Raw genomic sequence first — 20349 nt, 5'->3', positions numbered from 1 at the left:
TGGTATATATATATATATATATATATATATATAAATAAAAGGGGGGTAGCTGTTTTTATTGCATCAGGTTTATGTTTTTTTGTTGTTGTTTTTACTTGGGAAGTGTTCAAATTAATATTTAGATCATCTATAGACCGGTGACCCAGCAATCTAAAGCAAATAAATACATTGCAATCATTTTAAATGATGCAGAAATAATCTGAATTTATGTTCAAACAAATGCTTTTATCATAGGAGCGTGTATCACAGAGGCAGGGACATAAAAAAAAAGGCTGCAGGCAAAATGAATCTTCTTTCCAGCATTCTGACAAAAAAGCCATCAGACAATATTTAATAAACCCTGATGTGCCCGCCTCACAGGATTTGTCCCAACTCAATCCCTTCACTCTATTAAATGACTCACATCTGTGTGATCATCCTCCCCCTTCGGTGTGAATGTCAGCTGTGCTGCCTATTGCAGACGAGGGCTGATGTACAAAGCCCCACAAATCCTCCAATATGTGCAGAGATGGGCGGTGGCACTTTTACGCAGCTTCCAAGTGTCACAACTTAAAACTCCTGCGCGCTTTTGTCTCGGAGTGTGTGGAGGAACCGGACCAACGGATGCATGAGAGTCACCGCGGAGGCACTTAAGGGTTTTTTGGCAGCATTTGTTTTTCCTCCCTCACCTGTCTGTGGATGCTGTGGATCAAGATGCTGTTCCGCGGACTTCTCCTGTGCTTTCCACTGACTGTGCTTTTTGTCTCCGCGCAGCCTGACAGCTCTGGATTATTTTACGCACTCCGATCGGAACTGTCGGAGGACGCAATCCTGGTGGCCAACAACGGAATACGCGTGCCTTTCGGGAGATCCGTCTTCATCGATCCCATTAATGATTTGGTGATCCAGACGCAGCCGGGGGATCGCTGCAGCATCACCGTGCTGGATAACGATCCGCTCTCGCAGAGACCGGGGCATCTCTCTCCCAAAAAGTTCCCGTGTGATTTCGGTCCCAACGACGTGACGTACTCGCACTATGGCTCGAGGAGTCCTTCCAAAGACAGGGTGAAGCTGCAGCTCAGGTATGACGCGCAAACTGAGACCGTCATCATCCCGTTCATGATAGAGGTGGAAGTTGTTTTTACGCAGCTGGAGTTACTCACCAAAAACATGCCTCTCATTGTTGATAACTTAAAGACCATCAGCAATGCCATAGATAAGAAGACTGTCGAGTTCACCTATGATAGAGACTCTTATAAATGCGAGGTGGCGTCCCTAACCGGCAGCAGCACTTTGCCCAGATATGGAAGACTCATTGATGGAGGGAAACTTTCCTCAGTGATGGACTGTGATGAATTCACGCAGGCTGGCATCCGCTACATGCACACGTTTGAGCGACTGTCGCCCAACAGGGATTATGTGCCAATGGTGGTGGAGCTGCATGACAAGGAGGGAAACCTCGTGAAACAGGAGTATTTCCATCTCATGATACGCATCAAAGAGGGAGAGGAGAATACGCCCCCCAAACCCTGCTTTGTGTGCATGTTGATGATGGAGGTGAGTCAGTTTGTCATGACCGCACTCACACCTGAAATGCTCTCTGCAGAAGATGCAGAGTCGGACCCCGGTGAGCTCATATTCAACATCACCTCTCCTTTATCTTACGAGGAGGGCTACATAGTCAGCACTGATGACAGAAATCTCCCCATCACATCTTTCTATCAAAGAGACCTGCGCGATTTAAAAATCGCCTACAAGCCTCCGTCTCTGGACTCAGACACTGAGAGGATTTTCCAGCTGGAGTTTGAGGTGGTGGACACAGACGGGGCTGTCTCGGACCCCTTTGCTTTCATGATCGTCGTGAATCCAATGAACTCTCTGGCCCCCGTCGTGACCCGCAACACCGGTCAGCTGCTGTATGAGGGACAGTCGCGGTCTCTCTTCAGCACCCACAACTTGGACATCAGCGACGAAGACAACCTGGACTCCGTCACCATCACGGTGGTGGACGGGCTGCGTCACGGAGACCTCACCGTGCTGGGCTCTCACTGGAAGTTCTTCACGCCCGCCGACCTGACGACCGGTGTCGTCGTGTACCAGCACGATGGGAGTGAGACGCACAGCGACAACATTGTCTTTAAGATGACAGACGGGAAGAACGAAGTCGAATTCCTTTTCCCCATTACGATCGTTCCCACTGATGATGAGCCACCCATCATAAATGCCAACACTGGGCTGCTGCTGTTCAAACACCAGATGATGCCTATATCTCCTCTCATGCTCAGCGCGGCTGATATTGACTCGGAGGACTCCACTATTAAATTCACTCTCATCCCTCCATTTTCCACAATAAGCACAGTGCTCCTAAGACAGTCCGACGCCCCGGAGGACCCTTCCTCTTGGAAGTTCAACGCTGAAGACGAAGTTTATGAGAAGGAGGTAAAAGAGTGGCTTCAGAAAGACATCACTGATGGAAAGCTGTATTACAAACACACGGGCCCTCACAACACAGACACCGTCACGGATCAGTTTGTGTTTACAGTTCAGGACGACAACGATCCTCCCAACGAGTCCGGAGAGAGTGCGTTTATAATCCGGGTTTTGCCCATTGATGACGTTCCTCCATCGCTGTTCCCCGGCACCACGCTGCTGATGACGGTCGAGGAGTTCAAACTCACTCACTTCAGCAAAGATGTTTTACGCTACACTGATTTGGACTCTGAGGACCGTGATCTGAAATACACGGTCATACAGCCCCCGACCGACACGGACGAAAACAACCCAGTCACGTTTGGGTCTTTGGTTCTGACAGAGAGCCCGGACACTGAAGTCACAGAGTTCACACAAGCTCAAATTAACCACCATAAGATTTCCTACGGCCCCCCCGATATCGAGCTTGGAATCACGGCACACGTTGTGCAGTTTCGTTATATAGTTGAAGACACCGCTGGGAACAGCGTAGAAGGGGCTTTCACGATCTACCTGCAGCCGGTCAACAATAAACCCCCGCAGATAACAAACACTGGCTTTACTGTGCTGGAACGCGGCGCGCACATCCTCACTATCGCCGAGCTGGACGCCACGGATCTCGACACAGACGGCAAACAGATAACTTTCACTCTCAGCCAGCAACCCAAACACGGCCAGGTCCAGGCGGCGTTCACTGACCTGGAGACAAGAGGAGCTTTCAGAGTTGAGGACATTTCAGACGGCAAGATATCTTATATTCATGGAGGAGAGGAGACGACGAGCGATGAATTCCAGCTGGATGTCAGCGATGGGATCCACGTAGTAACCGTGACAGTCAAAGTGCACGTAAAACCTGTCGACGACGAGACGCCGACCATCAGCCTGCCCAGGGGGACTATCGGTTCTCATATGGACGTGCTGGAAAACGGAGCCACAGAAATCACAACTAATGTCATTCAGGGACACGACGACGACACAGATGACCTGCAGCTCACGTTCATCGTGGAGGATCCTCCGCTGAAGGGGGAAATATTAGTTAAAGGTGTGCCAGCAACTAAGTTTACACAGGCTGATATTATTAACGGAGTGGTGGTGTACGCACACACCAGTGGAGAGATAGGCCTCGCCTCTGAGCAGGACGGATTCAATTTGACTCTTACAGACATGTCTGATGATTGGACAGTAGGTGGCAATAAGGTCAGCGGCGTCCACGTCCGCGTCTCGATACTTCCTGTTGACAGCCAGGCCCCTGAGGTCGGAGTTGGGACTCAGTTCAGTGTCATTGAAGGAGAGAAATACGCCATTGGCCCTCAGCACTTGAATGCTGATGATAATGACACTCCAACAGATGATATCCTTTGCACTATCATTGCCCAGCCTGCTGCCGGCTATGTGGAAAACATATCCCCAGCCCCAGGCTCAGAAAAGTCCAGATCAGGAACAGCTATCAGTGCTTTTACCATCAGAGAAATCAGAGAGGGGAATATCTACTATGTGCAGAGTATTCACAAAGGAGTGGAGCCAGTGGAGGATAGGTTCACATTTAGATGTTCTGATGGCATCAATTTCTCCGAGAGTCATTTCTTCCCAATTGTAATCATCCCTGCAAATGACGAAAAGCCCGAGCTGTATCTGAGGGAAATAGTTGTGATGGAGGGGATGAACATCGTCATTGACACTCCAATTCTGAATGGCGCTGACGCGGATATTCCACCCGAAGAGCTGGTATTCATCATTTCCAAACCTCCCAAACACGGTGTCATTTTGAATCAGCTTTCAACAGGCTCCGTTCTGGTGACTAATTTCACTTTGGAGGAGATCAGGGAGGCGTCGAGCATTATTTATGAGCATGATGACTCAGAGACAACAGAGGACAGCTTTGAAGTAACTCTGACGGACGGCAAGTACGCCGTGCAGAAAACGGCCATCGTTATGATCGTTGCCGTCGATGATGAGACGCCCCGGATGCTCATCAACGACGGTCTGGAGGTGGAAATCGGGGAGACGAAAGAGATCAACAACAAAGTGCTCAAAGCGACAGATTTAGATTCAGATGACGGTACGCTCGCATACGTGGTCCGCTTTGGGCCCAGTCAGGGCTTCCTGGAGAGAAAAACTCCGTCCGGGACTCTGGAGAACATCACACTGGGCATGAATTTCACGCAAGCTGAAATTGACGCGGGGCTCGTCGTTTACACGCACAGCGGGCAGGAGGGCATCAGAGACTTGGTGAAGTTTGATGTGACCGATGGAATGAACCCACTGATCGACCGTTACTTCTACATCACCGTGGGCAGCATCGACATGGTCTTCCCCGATGTCGTCAGTAAAGGTGTGTCATTGAAAGAAGGTGGAAGAGTGACTCTCACCACAGATCTTCTAAGCACCACTGACCTCAACAGCCCTGATGAGAACCTGGTGTTTACCATCACAAGAGCTCCTGTTCGGGGCCACTTGGAGTGCACAGATACTCCCGGGATGCCGATTGTTTCTTTTACTCAGCTGCAACTGGCCGGCAGTAAGATTTACTACATCCACACATCCGACGAGGAGGTGAAAATGGACAGTTTTGAGTTTGAAGTCACCGACGGCTACAATCCCATTTTCCGTACGTTCAGAATATCTATCGTGGACGTGGACAATAAGAAGCCTGTCGTGACCGTAAATAGTCTGGTCGTCACCGAGGGTCAGATTAAGCTGATCACGCCGTTCGAGCTCACGGCCGAGGACCAGGACACGGCCGAGAGGCTGCTGAAATTCACCGTCACGCAGCTGCCCGTTCACGGCAAACTCCTCTACAACCGCACCGCACCTGTCACCAGCTTCACCAAACAAGACCTGAATGAAAACCTCATCAGCTACAAACACGACGGCACGGAATCGCCCGAGGACTCCTTCTCCTTCACCGTCACCGATGGCACGCACACAGACTTTTTCGTTTTCCCCAACACCGTTTTTGAGACTCGGCACCCTCAAAGCATGAAGATCACCATCGTGGCGATGGATAACGGCGTCCCGCAGATCGTGGTGAATAAAGGTGCGCCCGCTTTGAAGACTTTGGCAACGGGTCACCTGGGGTTCCCCGTCAGCTCCAAAGTGCTGAGGGCTGAGGACAGAGACAGCAGCCCGGCCTCGCTGGTTTTCCACATCACCACGCAGCCCAGACATGGCTACGTCATTCACCTGGGTCACGGAAACAACTCCATCGACACGTTCAGTCAAGGTAAGCTTTTTTTATTAGTTATATATTTACACCTTTTCATAGGTTATTTGGCAAAAAAATGCTTTTCATTGCAATTGTTTTGTACTGCAACAACTTCAGAGAAAAATGTTTAAGATAAAAATCTGTAGGTTTTGTGCGAATCTTTCACGCCAACAGTTTAATTTATGGGGCAATAAATATTCAGAAATGACAAGCGTTGGCTGGGGAATCTGAATAGTTAATTTATGGGCTTGATTTAGATGTGCCTTGTTCATCAGACCGTAATTAGCAGGCCAAAGTTAGGGGCTGACGTTTCACACCGAGGTCTCGTAGATGGTTAGAGATGAATAATGTATTATCCCTTTGTCTCCAGGGGAAATATTCACATCTGATGCTCTCTACAGTGGTTTGTTAAATGAAGCAGGACAGAAGTAGAGGATTGTGTGAAAAGGTCAACGCAGACCTTTTAGAGAGAGGATGGCATTTGAAGAACAGCACATTTCAGCGGCTCCGCCATGTCCGTGCAATTTTAACCTAATCACTGCTATCTGTGCAGTAGACAAAACCAAAACCTCTCAACACAAAACTACTTAGAGTACCCGAGGTATGATTTTGGAAACATTTTTGTGTGCACGTGCTTGTATTTGTATTGATACCGGAGACAAAATCAAGACAAGAATGCCACTGATTGAGGTTTAAATGCAACGCAATCAATGCTGCATTTCACACCATGCCGAGGCAATTATGCAAACAGGTTAGAACATTCATCTGCTCAAGCCACAGCTTGGCATGGGCACAGACAGCAGCTGAGAACACAGAGGGGGAGAAAGAGCTCTTAAGTCTGCAGGAGATGGACACTTCTGTCAGCCACTGTGAGGCTGCAGCCTTTGAAAAAGAGAAGGGGCACAGATGAGACAAGAGTGCAGAGAGGGAAGGGAGGAGAGCGGGGCAGGAGAGCGGGCACGCCGAAGTGGAGGAGCGAGTGCTAAGGAGGGGAAGGGGTGAGGGTGTAGGTGGCATGAGAGAAATAAAGAATGAGGGAAGGGGGCGTGAGAGAGAGAGAGCAGGCTCGTCAGAAGAGTCAGTCAGGTGAAAGAGACAATCCCTCGCTCTTTATTTACTCATCCCATTTCCAGGGCACATCCCGTGAGGCATGCACTTTAAATATTTGATGAACAGCGTGGCCATCGTTTGCAGTGTCAACTCGAGGTTGGCGAGGTCCTCGGGTTCAAGGCTCCGACACGGGGTGGGGGGAGTTCCTATACTATGTAACAGAATATCTAAAAACGTCACTTTTAGTTACTTAAACTTTCAGTACGATCCCCCGATGACATGTCAGAAGGAAATACTCAGTACTGCGAATTATCCACTCTATTGTCTTATTGTTATTTGTCACTAATGGATCACGACTACTCATTGCCGTTCTGCATTCGTGGCTTTTCCCGGACGCCCATGATTGCACACATCATCAAAGTTGCTATTTTGATCAAGAGATTGAGTGACTTACTGTGTTTTTAATTGTAGTTACATTATTGTAAAAGGTAAAATCATTCATTCTTCTCTCCGTGTTAGAGGGGAAAGCAGGCGCGTCAGTGATGTCGGGAAACCACTTTAGAGGTCGTCAGATGTGCCCCAGTCAGGACTTTATACTTTTATGAACCTGCTTCCTCTGGCATGTATTATTAAAGCAGGTGGTTCAGGCCAAATCCTTTCACAGTCTTGATGATTTCCCTGCACTGTAATAGATGTTTATGCACACAGAGCCCTGTAATTCAGAGAATATGGAAAAAAACAGCTGTGGAAGTCTATATGTGCCCGCGTTGAAATCCTGTTTTTAACATTCTTGCCCTTGTCTGTCATTAAACATCCACTGTCACCTGGTTTCCAGGGCTGATGACAAAGGGGGCGCTGGTGGATTTAGACCAGAGGTCTCAAACATGTGGCCCCCCCCCACGCGATCTTATAGGGCCCGCACCTTAATTTCAAGTTATACTGAGAACTGGCCCCAGTGAGCAATATGTTTATAATAATAATAGCCAAGGTTATATGAATCACATTTTTACATATATACTTTTATATAGTGTTTGAGCATGTTTAGGTTTTTTTTTTTTATACAGTTGTCCATATTCAGTACATTTTTTATATAAATTTGCATTATTAATATGTTTTTGTGAACTGTGTATCGTTCCATATCATAACAAACACTTTTATTTTGAAATTCTGTGAAACATCATGAATATCATTATTGTGTTTTTTAAGCTAATTTTACCACATAATTGAATTTCTTTTCCCCCTCATGACCGGACTGGACACTCATTTGAGTTTGAGGCCCCTGATTTAGATTAAATCCACACCACGACTGTGTGTTTTCATTTAAAAATGGCTTTAAAAACAAGCATTACCGCTCAATTTCAGCTGTAATGTGTGTTAATATGCCCGACAAAAAAACAGGGATCACATGACCATTCATATAAGGAAGTTGACTCTCTGAAGTTGTTTTCTAAGTTTCAGTGACTCTTTAATAATCATTGACAGAGAAAAGTAACATTTCTGCGATGAGACCAACGACGAGATGAAATTAAAAGATGAAGTTTTAAAGGAGCTTTTCGTTCACAGCTGCGTCGTCATTTCCAAAGTTGGTTTGGACATAGCCTCAAACGTCCGCTGTAGGTTTAGCTCGAACTCGCTCACACTGGAGGTGGCGGCCTTATCATCCTGGATTACGGATGCATGACTTTCAGAAAGCATCCTCTGGTTGGAAATTGTTCGTGCCGCGTGCTGATAAGGAGCCAAATCAGTGTGATACTCGAGCCCTGCTGTTTCTGCGCAGCTGATATGTCACTGAGGCCGGACAGCCTCCATCTTTGAACAATTATCCGACAGAAAGCGTTTGAACGTCGTCGTGGCCATAATACCACTTCAAAGTGTGTGTGCGGCGGTCGCTGCGGCCAGCACGGAAACACACATTTTTGTTTTTGAACATTCAAATTCATAATTCATAACATTTGCAGGGAAAACATAATCTATCATTTTTCTTTTACCTTGAATGAAGTTGAAGGAAGATGATTTTCTTTGTTGTTATCTGACATTGACGTGATAGGGGGAAGGCTTCAGTTTGAAATGCGCTGTGCTCTGGCCCTCATTTGCATTCTATTATTAACAACATGTGTTGTTCCGCTTGTCATCCCTGTGTGATTGTTTTCCTTTGTCGGTTTTCAGGTGACAGGGTTTTATTGAACTTTTTTATTTTTGACACTGATGATAAAGTGATATATTGACACAAAATGAACTCTTTTACAGCTGATATTGATGACCTGAACATCTGCTACGTGCTGAGGAATAAAGAAAACGCCACGTCCGATGTCTTCCATTTCTCTGTTGAGGATAAAGGTAAGTCTTCACCTTTTCTCTTTTATATTTACAATTAGGCTTCATCCATTCCCTCTTAATCCAGAGAAACCTAAAGGTCCAGTGTGTAAAATTTAGGTGACATCAGGAGCCGGGTCTTCTCTGCTGAGACCACAGTGTTTTACAGTAGCCCACAATCAATAAACTAAATATCTTTTGCACACTATACTTAACTCAAAAAATATCTTTCCAAGTGATATTTGTACTAAACATTAATAGATACAAACTGCACAGGGTGAAGTTGACTTCTTGCTTATGGCGCTTCACCTTTTAGACTCGCCGCTTTCCTCGTGTCTCGGGGAGAATTCCATCTCCGCGAGTTTCTGCACAACCTCGCGCGCTAATCCGCGGTTGCGGTGGACCTGCGAGTCAAACGCTCAGGCGTCACGTTCCAGCCGATCGCGCATTTCCTTTTCCAAATAGTTCCCAGCGGATTTTTCGACAAACAGTTTGAGTTTCTGATGTTTTCATTCATATTCATTGTGCTAAACGGAGGCCTCCCCTCTGTCAGGCTGCAGCTGCGTGTGGGCGCTGATATCTGCGCCGGCTTCATTTGATTCAGAGTTTTGAAAAATCTGCTGAGGCTAACCGAGGCCTTCCATCTGTAACCCTGGACTACAAATGATGCTCCATCTTATTAGCTCACTGATGAACTGATAAGGCTTCCAGTTTTATTTAAGATCTGAAAACTCCTCCTCCTGTGCCGAGATTGGCTTCTGTCATTTTCTGTCACAGTGCTTTGATTTAATGGCACTGCTGCCTGGGTAATTTGTGAAGATGGCTGCAGGATTTTATTTTTATTATTGTCAGTAGAGAGAAGAGGATTTGAAATGCATGCGCTGAAAATTGAAGCGATACACTAAAAAAAAAAATCAGTCGGCAAATTTCAGGACTTGAGACTTGCTTGACTAACGTTGGCAAAAGACTCGACTTGACTTCAACTTGTCACTCATGACTAGAGCTGAAACAATAACTGGATTAATCGATTATTAATCAATGACTATATTAATCGTCAACTATTTTGATAATCGATTTCTCATGATTAAAACAAGATTTGTGATTGTGTCAGCTTCTTAAACGTGAATATTTTCTGGTTTCTTTGCTCCACCTAAGAAAGAAATCATCCTTTTTGGTTTGTGGACAAAACAAGACATTCAAGAGCGTCATCATTTCCAGTTTTGACAAACACTGATCAACATTTTTTTATTGTTTTCTGACATTTCATGGATTAATCGTTAATCTGTCAAATAACTGACAGATTCATCGATTATGAAAATAGTCGTTAGCTGCAGCTCTACTCAGGAGTTCAGGCTCGAATTAAACTTCAATAAAATGACTCGAAATGACTTGACTATTTACATTTTCTCGAATATTTTTTTGCGGCCTTGTGTGCAAACCTGGCAACCGAGCGACGACTTGAATTTATATTTAACACTTCAAATCCCACAAAGGAAGGTGCTATTTTAATCTAATGTAATTGTGTAAAAAAAAAATGTGCAGTTTTCTAGCCAAATGTAGGTTAAATGTCAGTATTCTGTAAATTGTAAGCTCTTAAGTTTTATTTATTTACATTCTATTGTTGTTTTTATATTATATCAGTTGTATGGGACCATGAAGTCCTTGTTGTGTGAGTTCTACAGTGTTTCTGTGACAAATGAAAGTCTAGTAATTCAGTCCAGTAACATATTTAAATGTGGAATATCTGGGAAATCATCTTGACTTGGCTTGATTGCTTGCAAGAAAGACTTGAGACTTGCTTGAGACTTGCATATGTGTTAAAAGGTAATATTAATGCTAACAGCTATGAGAGTGACTGCGCTAAGGGCTGGAAGATGAATGTGGGTCATAGAAATTGCGATTGCTGGCAAAGTTAGAGCAGATAAAGTAGAATTTAGCACGAATCTTACGTTGCCACCAATGCCAGCTGGAGCTGATGCCGATAAAAACCTACGAGCGTTGCACGTTTTTTCAGGTCATTTCACATGAAACTGAATGCCGTTCAAACACATTACCACGGTTTCTTTGACCAGTGGGGGAAAAAAATATGAATGTGCATAAAAACGGTATCTACTTCAATGAGTATAAACTGGTTCCTTCTTTGCCAAGGTAGCAGCATTAATGGTCGCAGATTCAAGAGACGAAGCATGGCAACAAATTGAACTGAAAAAGAAATTATGGTTATTACATTTCAAAGCATTTGTGGAAACTGACTGCGAGACAACAACAAAAAGGGCTTTTTTCTTGTCTTGGCCTTTTTCCTTTGAGGAAAATGTGCTCATGTGGCTCTTTGTGTATATAACAAACATTACTCATAAGAAGGTAAAGTATTGACGTGTAATTTGTTAAACAGGCAACAGGCAGGCAGTCATAAAGTCCCAACAGTAAAGATTGAGTATCGTTGTGTTGTAAAGACAACAGACACCAAGTGAACGCTAATCTCTTTTGCAAACAGAACGACACAGTCAGACTGCACAGTCAGTTTCAACACCATATTGACAAGTTTATACACCAACTTTGTCTATTTAAGCTTTTTAAATTAAAAAGCCACTGTAATAAAAGCTTTTAGAAATCTTTCACGTTGTGGAGAAACCACAATGAAATTAAGAGAAAGCACAACAACATTAAAAGAAAACACAACGTTATGACAACAACACAACGTAATTTGTCTTAATTACGTTGTGATTTGCAATTATCGGCCACTGTAATTTCTTATTATTTCATATTTTTTTATTTGCGGTCACCAAAAAAAACTAAATCTAGCTTTGTTAAAATTTCTCAGTTCTTCCATAGACTTACTGTACAAGTGTAAATAACATGTAACTAAGTTATTTTCTTGTTGAATTTCTGTTGAAAGTGTTTGTCTTTCAGGTCTAATTTATTCAAAGTTTGACATTGAGTGTCAAAATAAATGAAAATAACGATGTCAAGGTCATAGGTCACCTTTCAAGGTCACTTCACCACCAAGGTTGTCAATGTTCTTCAGTTAGAAAAGTTAAGGATATTATTATAATAATAATAATCATAATAATAATAATAATATAAAGTTTTAATGACACAGTAATAAACTACTTGCATTCAGAGGAAAACCACATAATATTATGCATAAAACATGAAATAATGGTTTTGTGAAGTAGCTCCGAGAGCAGTATTTCAGAAGACTCTTTCATTTTGTAGTGCTAATGCACATACACACAAATGCTAATGTACAGAAGACTAAGGGCTTCTTTATATGTACATGAAAGGAGGAACATTGACTAATTGATCGTCTTTGCTCCTGTAAAGTCTTTAGATAGTTTTTTTTCTCCTCGCTCTCAATTGTCTGGTTTAAATGAAAAGGACTAAAGCTTTTAGAAGTGCACAGGTTTATAGGCTCTTGTCAATTCTTAAGTTACTGAATCTCCCTCCCTCTCAGGAGAGCTGGTTTTACTGCAACAAAGACCTTCGCAGTGGAAATCCAAAACTATTTTAAAGAGGGGAGTAGAAAAAAATGATGTAAAGGCAGAAACGCAGTAAAGTTTGCCGCAGCCTCCACAAAAATCCCCCAAATAAACTGCAACACATTCTACATGAAGGGTTCTTGTACGACATGAACGTACACGTTAACCTGCGTTTATAAATACATGTGATCCGCATGTACCCACTCGTGCAAACAGTCCCACATGTGCACGCACAGCAGAAGACGGGGTTAGCCCGAGGCTACGGGCCGGTCAAGCCTCCAGCACAAAGAGCTGTTTGATATTTCAGAGCACCGGCATCACTGTGGGTAATGAGAGCCCCGAGCGCCTGCGCCGAGCAGAGCTGCGAGGCAGTCACTGGTAATTACACAGCTCTATTACAGGCTCATCTGCAGGGGGAAGAGTAACAGGAAGCACCTTCTGTCACAGGTTAAGACCAGCTGTGGTTCACTGTACTGGGCTGCAATGCAACCTGTTTCCCAGGCTTTTTTTTTTTTTTTTTTTCTCTCGTTAGGTCGTGGGATGTTCAGAGACAAAAATATTCAAGTACAGGGCTGACACTAAGTAGTTTTAGTTTTCTATTCCCTGGCCTGCCTCTAATTTTCTCCATTTGGTCTTTAAAAAATTGTACTGAGTCACATCTTATTTGGTCTCAATTACAGTCAATAGAATAGAACAGACTCGCCAAGATCGCCTGATATGCCAAATGAATAGATGTGGAATTAGAAGCAAACAGCACTTTTTAAGAAGCAAATAAAATATCGATTTAATCATTCAAAAGTATTGTATTTTACTGTTTGAAAATACAACTGTTCTATGACCATGGGTGGGCCTTAGAGTGTAGAGTCGCCATCGGCATCTGACAAAATATTGTAATGTTAACTAAACTCTAGATACTGACAATTACAGCGACTCCAAGCCCATGACTACTTCCTGTCCACTGAGCTCCAAAACTCAGTAGCCAATCAGCAGGCAGCTTTCTAAGGCCCGCCCATGGTCAGAATCGCAAAAACTGAAAACCACGGCAAAAGTGCCATTTGAAAATATTGACAGAAAATCTAATTCCTGCTGCCTCCTTGGCTTCTATGCTTTTTAATGTTTACTTATTTTACACAATGAAGACAACGGTGATATCTACATCTGCTGTGTCCTGAGTCCATAAAATATTTTATGTTAATTTCTCTACAGCACTCTACACTTAACAATAACATAATAATATTATAACTAAATACTAAACACATTAACTTTGTCTAATAAATTTTTTGAAAGCACGTATCAAGTTTTAGAGAAGAAACATAGGTCAACGTACATCAATAAGTAATAATCGTATATAAGTTTATCAGGATAAACCAATTAATAGATGAGTTTTATTTGTCCCGGATGTGAGACAAATGTCCCTCACGTCTCACTGACATTATGCAGTAGGGCTGAGTCAAGTTTAATATGTGGCACTCGAAAGCATTAAAAATGTATATATATATATAAAAACAGCACCATAGTGTAAAAATCTGTCTGCAAGCAATTTTTTTTTTATTGGATTAAATGTAATATCAAAACAGCTGATTTATGCAGAAATCTCAGTGGCGAGTTTGTGAAATTATTGTTAACAAAGCAAAACAACAGCACCAAACTCAATCTCTAAGCGTGTCTGATAAGAGAGCATATTTTTATTTGTTGTTTTATTAAAAAACAAACAAAAAAAAAAACAACAAAGAAGAATCATAGAATTAGAGTTTTCACCCGGACTTAATATTCCTGAGGAGCAAGTCCTGCGAGTTCCTTCTTTAATCTTTCTTCCCATCCCATCTTTTGTTCTGCTCGGCTTCTCCTTCTAATGGTATTGATCGTGTCAATATAGATTATTTCCGTCCCGTCCTCATCGCTCACGGCGTTGACATGCCGCCACTGCTTTGTCTGGGGTTCCAACAATATATCCCCCCTTTGAAAAACTCAGCGCACGGAATGCACGTTGCATTCATTTTGAATCTCGAACAACGATAATGTGCGCTGAATGAAAATGTGTCGGTGGTCAAAGATTCATTTTTGCAGTTTCTGTATCATCATAAATCTGTGGCGACGCGGTGACTTTTTCCTTTTCTCTCGTCAAATCGCCTCGTTCTTTACATAAAAGTGGTGCAAACATCTCAGGTGAAATTACTTTTTGTACTGTCTCCGAGTGTGTTATTAACTTTTAAATTCTTCTATTCAAACAAGACATTAAGTATGTTTATTTCTAAAAAAAGGGCCGTCTTATCTTTATTTCTCAGCTCAGCAATTTGAGGCCATCAAACACAACAAATGCAGTTTTCTTTGTTTATTTAATTACACTTTCGTGTCATTTCTGGAAGTGTAAAAAGGTTTTCAAAGGTGCAGTGCGTAACTTTCTTTTTTAGTAATAGAAACAATGGAGCATCATTTGATGGTCTCTGTCAAGCAACACTATCAGACCTGACTGAGGGAGCGTTTTTTTTTAATTAACTTCTTAAACTCTCCATGGATGCGTTTCTGTGTTTTCAGTCATACTCCAACCTGTTTGCATCCGTCTTGCTTCACTAGTGCAATGTTGGCGTTTGCCTAACGCTAATTGCTGCCTTCTAATGACTTCCTAATGACCTTTCTGCCTATCTGCTGACCTTTACGTTGTTTTTGTTGACCTGTTCAGCTGATCGCGACAGAATAGCAACACACACACACAGCTTTCAGAGGAGGTTTTCTTAATCCGTCTGCATTCAGGACTTCAGTGTCCAATTCCTCCATTTGCATTATCTTCACCGCTCCCTCCCCAATCTTGTCATTTTCAAAATTAAACTCTCCGTTGTTCATTACACCATTTGTTCTTGAGTATTACTTTTGCGTCTTGTTCCTCAACGGTCTGAAAATCATTTGCCTCCCGCCGTTCCGAGTTTCATCTTCTGCAGTGTGCGATGAGTTATTGTGCCCAGTGTCGGCTCCATCTCAGGCATCAGGATTGGGTTTTACCGTCACAGCCTCGCCATCTTTTCCTGCCGCCTGTCCCCCCCTAACTCCCTCCCTCCCTCCCCGCCTGCCTTGTTTGCCTGTCAGTGTCGCCGCTGATGGATGCCTTTGTTGTGGGATTACAGCACGGCACTCTGCAGCCGCGAATGTCGCCGTCCTCGACGAGCTGCATCTCATTAGAGCGCCGTGATGAGCGCGCGACACTTGTTGAGGGATGTGAAGGGAATTTTTCATCCCGTTAATCATCTCCCAAGTCTTGACAACCCGTCCACGACACCCTCTAATCTCAAGAATAAACAAATAATGGATATTTTTAACATTTAAGTTTGCAACTGCAACATTGTTTTCTTTAAGGAAATTCTCACGTTAAGTTATCTCTCACATTGTCCTGCCCCCTCGGGTGTTTAATTTTCTCAGCACAGAATGGAAGCGTGTAAGTGATAAGTCTGTCTCACATCACCCTGTTTTACTCTCCGCGCATGCATCTTGGTTACCCATTTCATTTTAGTGCACCTTAATGGGCCTTTAATTTATATTTAAATCAAATAAGCATTACTGTGCGAAATGATACAGCAGTTTAACTGTTCAGTGCTAATTGCCGAATAGAGATACACAGCACCTCGACGCTGCATTATAAAGTAATAAAAAACATACATCCAAAAGTACGTCGAGCCACTGAAGTAAGAATTAAAACGCGGGAATGAGATAATGGAGGGGAAGTAGAGAATTAGATGCCTAGTTTATCTTGTCCCTGCTCAGACATGGCTCTTAAGATTGGCAGATACATTAAAGCCATCCCTCTGCTTTAGTATATCGGTGGGGTGGGGGAGACTTGTGTTTGAAGGGATTGTGGTGCTGCTGCTGTCATGAGCACAAAATAATCCTGCAGGAGGACAAATGCATTTAGGTGTGATATTCATGCGACACTGAAAATGCACACAGACACTTGCAGGAACCCACATGCACATGTCTCTATCAATACTAAACTTGCGCTAGAACCTTTCACGAGTTCGCTAAGAATCAGCCACTTATCACGGATGACGGATGGCCTTTACGTGACTTTCGTATTCCCGTAGCAGCCTCCGCATTATGACCACTAGAAGCTCAGCTTCAACTGTTCTCTATGTGACGGCACAGAAGAGGTTTGTTTCGCTGCGGTGGGCCCGGCGGTGATCGGACAAATGCGGCAAAAGCGTCACTTCCACGGAAGCTCAGCTTCTCTGGGAGTCAACGGAGCAGCGTTATTTGGGATATATCAGCCATTTTCATATGTACAAACACACGGTCAATAAAATCACTATTGTAGCATTTCAGTTTTACGTAATTTTCGCCCTTTCCTTGTTCTAGTTGTTTGTTTGCAGAATGAATAACTGGGCCTGAAATGAGCTGCTCCTGTTTCAAAGACCAGCAACCACCACTATATATATATATATATATATATATATATATATATATATATATAACAACTGTGCACATTCGCACACACATTTCCACATCCTTTAAGCCATTTTACCTAAAGCTATGCCCCGGGTTGTATACAGCTGTCTGTGCAGACATCAGTAAAAAACCTCACAGTGTTATGTGTATCACAAGAACTTCAAAGGGGTGAGGTTTCTCTGGTCTAGATGTCAGGGGGGGATTTTTGTGCAAGGTTGCTTCAGGTGTTTCTGCGCCGCAGTCATGGCTGATGGCTATTGAACGTGTGTGGGGGGGGGGGGAAACAATGTTTTATTCTGTTGTGCGCAGCTTTTATTTCTTTAGGATGGACGAGTGTTAGTGATGGCGGGGGGTAAATTGCACTTCAGGTGCACTTCACTTCCTTTGTTGCCAGCGGGCATACGTGTTCATACGATCACATACATGAGTACAAGTGGCGGTAAAGCTTAGGCAGGCAATCTATTTTTTGTTGCCTGCCTGTTATTGGGCAATATTTACGTTACTTTTCATCACGTTGGAAATCAAGTGATCCGAGGGGGAAATTAGAGTTCTGCATGTCCGCTAGTCTCTCACTTTTTAGGGGGCGTGTTTCCGTGTAGACTGAGAAAAAAAAAAGATTGATAAATGAATCCCAGCTTTATTTTAAACACCTCTTAAGTAAAAGGCTGTAAAAAATGTATTTGGCGACGACAAATAAAACTCCAGTGACCCAACCCAGTAGATCCAGGTTAATTAACGACAAAGCAACCTCCTGCACCTTCGTAGCAAATTTGCTCTTGAGTCGAGCAGCACTTTAAATCCATGTATTTGCCCGGGGCCGTGACGTCTTGGTCAGCCTGCCGATGACTCGCCGCACCTCAGGACATGGCCACTATCGGGCTGCTTGCCTTGGGCAAAGTGTAAATGTGGCGAGATACACAAATAGAGCACTTACAGGCGAACACACACACAGACTGGATTATGGGCCTAATAAAAGGCCAGTAAAGTGATCTGCTTTCAGTCTAAACACACACACACACACACACACACACACACACACTGGTGTTTAGACGACAGGGACGGCTGAATGCAGAGCCCTTTTTTGCAATCCTCTTTGCCCACAAGTCGCACAACTGGGACGGGATGAATTTAAAGACACCGAGACAACCTGAGGGAGAGTACAAATTTATGTAGAAGTGCCACTACTGAATATTGCTGGTGGTCAATTTCAGCAGAAACGGTGTCAAATTGAAGTGAACGTACAGCAGGTTTAGCAGTTACAACCCGGTCCAGTGTTTCTCACTGGTATTTCGTCGTTATGAACAAAATCATCGAGCTTGTTGGTTGCGTACAGCTGTTGGTTGCCAATTGCACGGGGAGCTGGGGACTTGCATACAAAGTAGTACACAGAGTAGATGGAGTCATAACAGAGAGGGAAGCAGCAGAACAAATTTCCTTTGATTTTTGTGTGTGTGACACACACACGCAGCTGAAAACCAGAGGAAAAAAAAAATCCAGCTTTTTGGATTTTAAAAGCTGGATTTGAATTTGAAACTGCTAGTTAATTTAGCTCCGACACACTTTCCTTAACTGCACACAGGCGACGGCAACACTGTGCTAGTGAAGTGAAACGACCGCAAACGGGTTGGAATGAAAGCGCAAAAGTGAATTCTGCTGTTGTCGGGATAAACCCTACTTGTCCCCGCCCGCCACTGCACTGCGGGTGTGTACACACAAACGCTTCCTCAGTCAGGTCTGATAGTATTGCTTGACAGAGCCAATTTTACAAGTTTAAACAACGTTTAAGTTGCACACTGCAACTTAAACCCTAACGCTGCTGTTGACGTTCCCTTCCCTCGTCCTTTTGTCACCTTAAGGACCGCCTCTTTGTGGGGTTCTGGCTCCTGATTGGATAAAGGGTTGCAAACCCCTGAGACTTGGAGACCTGTCACTGAGCAATGGCTCAAGATCAGCGATTGAGCAGCTATTGAACACAGGTTTTAATCAAAGTTATTTCACTGATTTTGAGTTACATTATGGGAACTTCTGACTGGTTTAACAGATTTAGGTCTAAAAAAAATAAAACTACTTATACTGACTGACCCGAGTGCATACACACACACAGACACTAAAGAATCTGCTGAATCTAAGGTGGCAGTTTGACATCAGGGGTTTCGCAGTAGGGTTTCAGGATAAGTGCTCAAACTGTTGTCGGCTGTGTTTTCAGTGCCTGTCAAGTTTCTTCATGTCAAAATAACTTAATTTTATTTGCTTAGCGATGTGTTAAAATAAAAGAGAATGTATTTGCAGCATATTGTGCAGAAGAGGTAAGTCATGGGGGTGGATGATGTTTGGTGTAATAAAAGGGGTTTTGGCCCTTGTGGTGAGAAAAGACTAAATCTATCCTCGCCGAGTTGTTATCACGAAATGCAAACAATCAGGCAGTTTCGGCATCCAGCTGATGTTCAAAGATGTTTTTGTTTCATTTTTCCTTATCCATTTTTTCCTTCTTTCCTAAACTCTGTGATTTTTTTTACAGTTTGATCTTAGCTGACTCAGACAAACATGCATGAAAGCTCCGCGGTACTTAAATCATAAGACTTTGGCTCGAGTGAGAATCAGATCAGGATTTTGACTGCAACCGAAAAAAAAAGGAAAAAGCTTTCAACTCCACACGGCCTCGCATGGCCTCGTGTTTTATGACATGAAAGACTCAATCCTCTCACTGAGCCTAAAGTGTGAGAATCTCGGCTGGTGCTTAGCGACTTATAATTTAGAAACAGAGCAAGTACTTGGGCCCGGCTGAAGGTCAGCGGCACTTGTTTTTAATGTGCTTTTGAATGATTCTACCTTGGTTACTAGTTTCTCGCACCAGTAAATAATCTCTTATTCCCACTGGTCAAAAGAACAGTTTAATCCCTGGTTTGAGTGAATGTGTTTCTTTAACATTGAGTCGGAAATCATTGTCTTTCATTTCCTCTCTACCTGCTCTATATTTTTAGTGATTTCTTTATTAAATGGGGGAAAGAAACCTGAAAATAATCAGATAACTTGGTTTAATTGTTGTTTTTTATGATTAAAAAACGATTGTGCAAATGGAGCCGCTTCGCAGAACAGTCAATAGGAGCAAACTCGCCCTGTAGGAGCCATTATATTCATTAATCCTGATTATCAGGTATTTGTATTGATTGTTTGTTATGGTTCTGGCGATGGAGCATTGGGGGAGCGGCTGATCAGATTTGGAAACATGTCCAATCGGAAGCTGACGCTGTCTAGTCTAGTCTTCCACGTGGATTTCCATAGCTACACGTCGCGGAAAATCAAGTACAAAATAAACAAAATGGACGACAGAAATCCGTGCCCGTTTCTGTCCAAAATGGTTGCGAGGAGCTGTCTCAGTTTGTTTAACATGCCTCCAACTTCTACCTTCTAATGTTGCCTACT

General features: G+C 43.4%; 1 protein-coding gene across 1 annotated transcript in view; it reads left to right on the top strand.

The window, feature by feature from the left end:
- The first annotated feature begins 678 nt into the window (after positions 1–678).
- frem2a (FRAS1 related extracellular matrix 2a) overlaps positions 679–20349 on the top strand; it is a 62442-nt gene continuing 42771 nt past the window's right edge. The window contains exons 1-2 of the mRNA XM_058628062.1: positions 679–5671; positions 8951–9040. Coding sequence (XP_058484045.1) covers positions 679–5671; positions 8951–9040 — 5083 coding nt within the window. The remainder of the gene's footprint in view (positions 5672–8950; positions 9041–20349) is intronic.

The sequence above is a fragment of the Solea solea genome, chromosome 4 (genome assembly GCF_958295425.1).
Source record: "Solea solea chromosome 4, fSolSol10.1, whole genome shotgun sequence".
NCBI classification, from domain to species: domain Eukaryota; kingdom Metazoa; phylum Chordata; class Actinopteri; order Pleuronectiformes; family Soleidae; genus Solea; species Solea solea.
Note: the sequence above shows the minus strand (reverse complement) of the source record. Positions and strands in the feature narration are given on the sequence as shown.